Below are 6,094 nucleotides of genomic sequence, written 5' to 3'. Positions count from 1 at the left end.
TTTGTGCAGATCTCATTGTTGTTACAAATTTTTAAGTAACTGTTTATATTCAAAACTGGAAAATGAAATAATTTTCAACACTAAATTCGGCACTTATCTTCTTCGACGAAGATTCAACATGTTCAGCTGTGCCTGCGGAGTTAAAATAAAGAATTATTTGTACAGTGAACACGTTACACTTGAAACCTTCAAGATGTTATTTATAATCATTTGTGGAACAGGTTGATCTAAGAACAAACAGTAAGAAATTCAAAAGTTTGGTCTTTAGTGTGTGGTACAGTTAGGGCTTTTCTTGTAGTTTAAAATACCTCACTGTCGTAACAAATGCGGTTAATTTATATAATACCTCTTAATTTAAAAACAAAATGTTCAAGTTAACAAACAATTCTAAAGAAATACACAATTAAAAATAATTCACAAATGATTTTTCACTAATTAGTAATGAAGTTGACTTTTGAATTTTTAATTAACAGTATTTGGTTATAAGGCTGGATGAGATTGTCAGTCAAAATTATTTTCATATTAAAAAAAAGAATATAATGAGCCAGAATTACTGGATTTATAAAAAAGTACGCATATGGCATAGATAAAACATTTAGTTCGATTGGTGTTTACAAAAAAAAATAGTTCTGCCCTCTTATTCTCTCTCTCTCATCTCTCTCTCATCTCCACCTTTATCTTAACCAATGGCCGGAAAAAGGTGTTCCACGTGTTTAAATACATGTATAGTTATAGCTACAAGGAGAGACATACAGTTGTTAAAATCTCCAAATGTTCATTAATTAGGTACTTTTTCGAATTCAGGATTTCCGGAAATGGTTTTACTACATCGTAAGACAAAACTACTGACCTAGGAAGTCGAAGTTGGATTTTAAAGTAGAGTTCTAATGGTGCCATGTAAATGGGAAATGATGGTAACTACTGATGACAAGCTATTTCCATCATCAGAATAGCTCTAGGTCACTATAACATTTTCTTTCCATTGGAATTACAAGTATATGCAAATTTTTATCGAAATCGGTTACTGAAAAGTGGTTGAAATGCAATTTGCCACCCTTCGAGGTAGAATATTTTCTCCAAATTTAAATAGGATCACTATCCTTTCCAGCAAAAAAGAATCATCGAAATCGGTTAACAAGTAAAAAAATATATTTATTTTATATAATGTTATAATTAAATTATATATTTTTTTTTATAAATATTAGACAACATGACATACGTTGCTATGATCCCAAGGTAAGCACTTGTGTTATGGATTTCGGAAATAACGACGGTACCACAAACACCCAGAGCCGAGACAATATAGAAAAGTTAGTTTTCTACTGACCCGGCCAGGGATCAAACCCGCGACGTCGGAGAGGACGACACCATGAAAACCCGCGACACCGGTGTGCAAGCCACTCGACCGCGGAGAACTTCCAATGTCGAAGTAATCGCGTAATATATTATACACAAAAAAAAAATACAGTCGAAATAAGAACCTCCTCCTTTTTTGAAGTGGAAAAAAAAGTAATTCGTGTTTGTGGTACCTTGGAACATAAAAAAAAGATATATTCTTCTTCGTAACATTAGCTTTATTATGTTTGCGTTATTTTTTTGAATATTAAAAAAAACTTTGACACTTAGCATTTTTCGTGTTTTACGAATTTTGTAAATTTTGCTATTAATTTTATTTTGTCTACGAATTTTGTTTAATATATATATATTTTTTTATTTTAAATCGTTTTTTGAAAGTATTTTAACTATTATTATACATTGGTGAAACAAAAATAATGCATATAAAGGTCGACGCAGACCAAGAGTAATTTGTGACGCCATCAGCATTGCTTAAGGGCAGCACTGAACTTATTAGGATATACTTGAAGTTCCAGACCACTAACTGAATCCTTAAGGTACCGAGGACTTTATAATTACAAACCATCTTTAACGCCACTTTGCCATTATTATTGGCATTTCTTCTTCTGCTTCTTCTTTACAAGAAGACTGGGTATTGGGTATACGACGAACAAATCATGCGCCTGGTCGTAAGCGACACGCCTGCTCATGACAGTCCCATATCTTCATAAGTTTTGTTTATAGTGCCCCTCCCTGTCAACCTCTTGGTTATGCGGGAAGGGACTATGACCTGTGCGAGCGACTCTGGCCCTAACCCCGGATCGGCACGTTAGCGCGGACTTCATCCGGTTCTCTGTAGTGTTAGTGCCTTAGCTAGGCTAGTGCCTTAGGTGAGCCGCCCCGGGTGCACGTACAGCACCCTCCCTATTTTCCAGATAGGTACCGGAGCTGTAGACACGCGCACTTCCCGTCACGTTCCGCACGACTAGCGGTTGCCACCGCTGAGCCGCCGACTCTAAGTCGACTACCAAATCTCCTCATTGGTGGCGGAGCTGTAAGGCACGCTCACTTCCCGACGCCGAGTGAACGGCGTCTCTCCAGTTCCCAAATTCCTACGCGGCCGGAGGGACCGGAAGATGTCTAGCTCATCCTCTACTAGCTCTCCGGGCTAGTGCCGGAGATGCCAAGTAGCAGTGTCCTGTGACAATGTCCGGACATAGCCTCCCACTTAAAGACCCAACTCACATTCATAACAGTTGCAGTATCACTCAGAGCTTTAAATCTGAGGGGCACTGCCATTACGCCCATCAGCCTAAAACGTTAGTTGAAAAATCCCATGTGCCTGAAATTGGAAAGGTAAGAATGCTGGTGAAATTATAGGTGCATGGGACTTGTCAACTTATCTCTCAGGTTGACAATGACGGGCTCTGTGGCAGTATCCATAAGGTTTTTGCGATTTAAACATCTGAATGACACTGCAACTGTTATGGATATAAGAGTGTCGCATACCAGGCCCAGGACTTATTCGTCCTGTCACTTGGTAAAATAAAAATAAAAAAAATTTACCAGCATCGTTAAACTCAGGCCACACAGAGGCGGCCGCAGAAACGATACGGGCGCGGGAATTTTTGTAATGTACGAGGTTCAAAACAATAAAGCAGTAATGTTCATATTACTGCTTGGCGGCAGATATAGGTGACGTGGCAGTACTTCCCTGAGACGAACTCTCACAATGAGCTCTACTGCTACTAATGTATGAATAAATAACTTCAAAAATCATCATCAACCCATTTATACGTTGACACTGCAGAGCACATCTCTTCTTAGGTCTGGGCTTCGGCCGCCACGGTGGCCCAAGCGGGTTCGGGACTTCACACGTTTTCCCAGGGTTGTGAACCTACTTCGTGGTAACCTGTCACAAACTCGAATTTATTTTTACCGATTTCTTTTTTATAATATCAAGTGACGGGACGAACAAGTCGTACGCCTGATGGTAAGCTGCACGCCTGTCCATAACAGTCCCAGTGCCACTCATTTAAATCGCAAAGATCTGAGGGGCACTGCACTGCGCCCGTCACCCTGAGACATCAAAACCGGTGCTGACATTACTGCTTGGCGGCAGAAATGTGTAAGGTGGCAGTACTTCTATGGACGAACTCTGTCACAAGGAGCTCTACTGCTACTCGTAATAATAATACCTTCACGTAATAATAATAACGTTTGTTCGAATTTTCATTATCCCGAAAACCGAACTTCCTTCAGGATATGTTGGATGTTTATCGCTATTATTATTAACTATTAGGTAAGGTTAAGTTAGGTTTAAAAGAATAAAGATTTTCCTCTCAAAATTACCTTCGAAGTTATGAAAATTCGAGCGAACGTTATTTATGGAAAATGTCATTTCGAACTTCTGATAGGTAACCCTTCTTCGTGCATGTTTTCCTCTACTGAAAGCTCATGGTCGCAAAATTTCAAATTTCGTCCAGAAAAGAGTCCAGGACCTTGCTTGAAAGGCTTCAGACTAAACCATTTTGGGCTATCGTGGCTTTTAAATTACAGACTTAAATGATTACCTTTTACTTGTAGGATATTAATTAAAAGTTTTGACATTTGTAAGTTAAATTGTATTAATAATTTTAATTCTATCCTAATCTTGTTTCTTTATTTATCCAAGCTTGTGGGTGTTTTGGATAAGCTCTGTGAGCCCACTTGCAATATCGAATAAATAATTAATCTTCCAAACAACACTAACTATAACAATGATAATAATAATGCGTGCACACTCATAGCCCTGCAATAGGGAAACCCTGAATTACAGGTGTCATGGACTCACACATAGACAACCATAAGTTACACCCGAACTCACGAGAGAAATAAATGTAATAAAATCGAATCCGAGATCTTTGCGTGGTAGTCCGGCATGGTAACCGTTCGGCCACAGTGGCTGTTAACAAACCATCTCTAACGCCATTTTCTTCCTCTTCTAAAATTTTTGTGTGATTCCAGAATTATCTTCATATGCTATCATACATCGACAATAAAACTTATAAGAGAGTGAATATCGAAATAACTACTTTTAAAAGAAATATTTTTGCAAAAGACCAGCGGACGATGACCGATGGTGTAATGTGTAGAAACAGAAACAGTCAGACTAACCGCAATCACAATTCGAGATTCATTTGTTCTATTTGCCTTAACACGAACTCTCCTAAAGAAGATCGAGACGATTTAGACCCCAGAAGAAAAACAAAATCTTGTCCAGTCTGTCAAAGAAACTTGGAAACTTGTATCGAGAAATGTACTCCTAAAAAAGACAGTTCCAGTATTAACTGTAAAACAGTGCAAACATCCCTAACTGATATCAGTGAAGGATTTAACCTTTTGAACGAAGTGTTAACTGTGTTTCAAACTCAAAAAGTTGATTGTAAAAAATTAGTTAAAGACGCCGCCGTTTTAACTGAACATAAGAAACCTTCGAACGTCAATTTGGAGATTAGTAAAATTTTCAGTTTCTCTGTTAGATGTGAAGATAGATTCAAAGACGATTCCAAATTCTCTGTGATTGATTGTCATCAACCTTATGTTAGTGGGAAATCACATATAAATCTGTCTAAACATAAATCTTCGTCTATACCTCAAATGAAAATGGAAGAGCTTAAAAAATCTCTCACAGAGAAAATTAAATCGAAAGATGCTGTTGAAGAAGTGAATAGAATGTTTGCAACTGTACGAAAAAATTATCATGAAATGAGTGAATCAAACAGGCCGTTAGTCAGAAGCGGGCCCAGAGTGTTGCCAGTCGTAAAAACTGGTGTTTCGAATAATCTTATCAAGATGGAAAAATCAGAGGGGAATATTCCATCTCAGGAGAAAAAGCTAAAAAACTTCCAATGTTGCCAAACGAGTAATTATTATTTATCTGGTGGTGATTCGGTACAACGTTTTTCTATTGTCAATGATAACCAAAGGGAGAATGATAATAAAAACGTTTATAGATGTGAGTATCCACAGATACAAAAAAGACCAGAAATATTTGTTTGTAACTGTTGTGGTAATAAATCTGAAGTCAAGAATAGTTATACTAGCTTCGTATAAAAAAACTGATAATTAAATTTTACATTGTTAAATTAAGCCTTTATTTATCAAATCAAATCATTTATTTCTTTGTGATTCACAGGCATTGACTTACAAATAAATGGACGACGGGTCTAATACAAAAACCACGAAAAAAATGTCCCAAGTCAACCTATTCGAAATTTAAATTGTAATGTCATCGCAGTATCGCGCTGTCAATAGAACAAATGAAGACTAAAGCGGAGTTTGGCGCTCTGTATACGATTTTAGCGCCTTACAAGTGCGGACAGTTTTTAGCGCGGACCCGACGTCCATATAATTGTAAGTCAATGTTCACAGGTTATTAAATTGTTACAAGAATTAATTTTGATCCGCCTCATGGCACACAAAGTTTTCTTAGTTTTAATAATTCACATGCAATAATTTGTAATATTATTATACTCATGCAGTCCAAAGTCCAATTAACGCAATCTAATACTAATGAAACATAAATTTTATAAGAAATCTTCAATATTATAGAATGTCATATCATTTAGGTAATTAAATAATAATTTCTCAACTTCTGCACAGTCATTGCAGTTCCTAATTTCAAGTTGAAGTTTTTTGTATACCTTCGTAGCCATTACTATTACACTCTTTTGAAGTAGAGCAGTTTTACATGATCTACTTTTCAGTTGATGAGAAC

The 6,094-nt window shown here is 36.9% G+C and overlaps 1 protein-coding gene across 1 annotated transcript; it reads left to right on the top strand.

Moving 5' to 3' along the window:
* Positions 1-1,810: 1,810 nt before the first annotated feature.
* On the top strand, positions 1,811-5,445 carry LOC113227549. The gene is made up of 2 exons (XM_026460499.1): positions 1,811-1,892; positions 4,342-5,445. The coding sequence occupies exon 2, from the start codon at positions 4,354-4,356 to the stop codon at positions 5,428-5,430; it is 1,077 nt and encodes a 358-aa protein (XP_026316284.1). The 5' UTR covers positions 1,811-1,892; positions 4,342-4,353; the 3' UTR covers positions 5,431-5,445.
* The last annotated feature ends 649 nt before the right edge of the window (positions 5,446-6,094 follow it).

This window comes from Hyposmocoma kahamanoa, unplaced genomic scaffold (assembly GCF_003589595.1).
Source record: "Hyposmocoma kahamanoa isolate Upper Pololo Valley unplaced genomic scaffold, ASM358959v1 211, whole genome shotgun sequence".
Taxonomy (NCBI): domain Eukaryota; kingdom Metazoa; phylum Arthropoda; class Insecta; order Lepidoptera; family Cosmopterigidae; genus Hyposmocoma; species Hyposmocoma kahamanoa.
The sequence above is the reverse complement of the archived record's forward strand: the minus strand, read 5'-3'. Positions and strand labels throughout refer to the sequence as shown.

Excerpts from the sequence above, each read along its gene's own strand:
- LOC113227549 (XM_026460499.1), top strand. The coding sequence starts at position 4,354 with ATGCTATCATACATCGACAATAAAACTTATAAGAGAGTGAATATCGAA.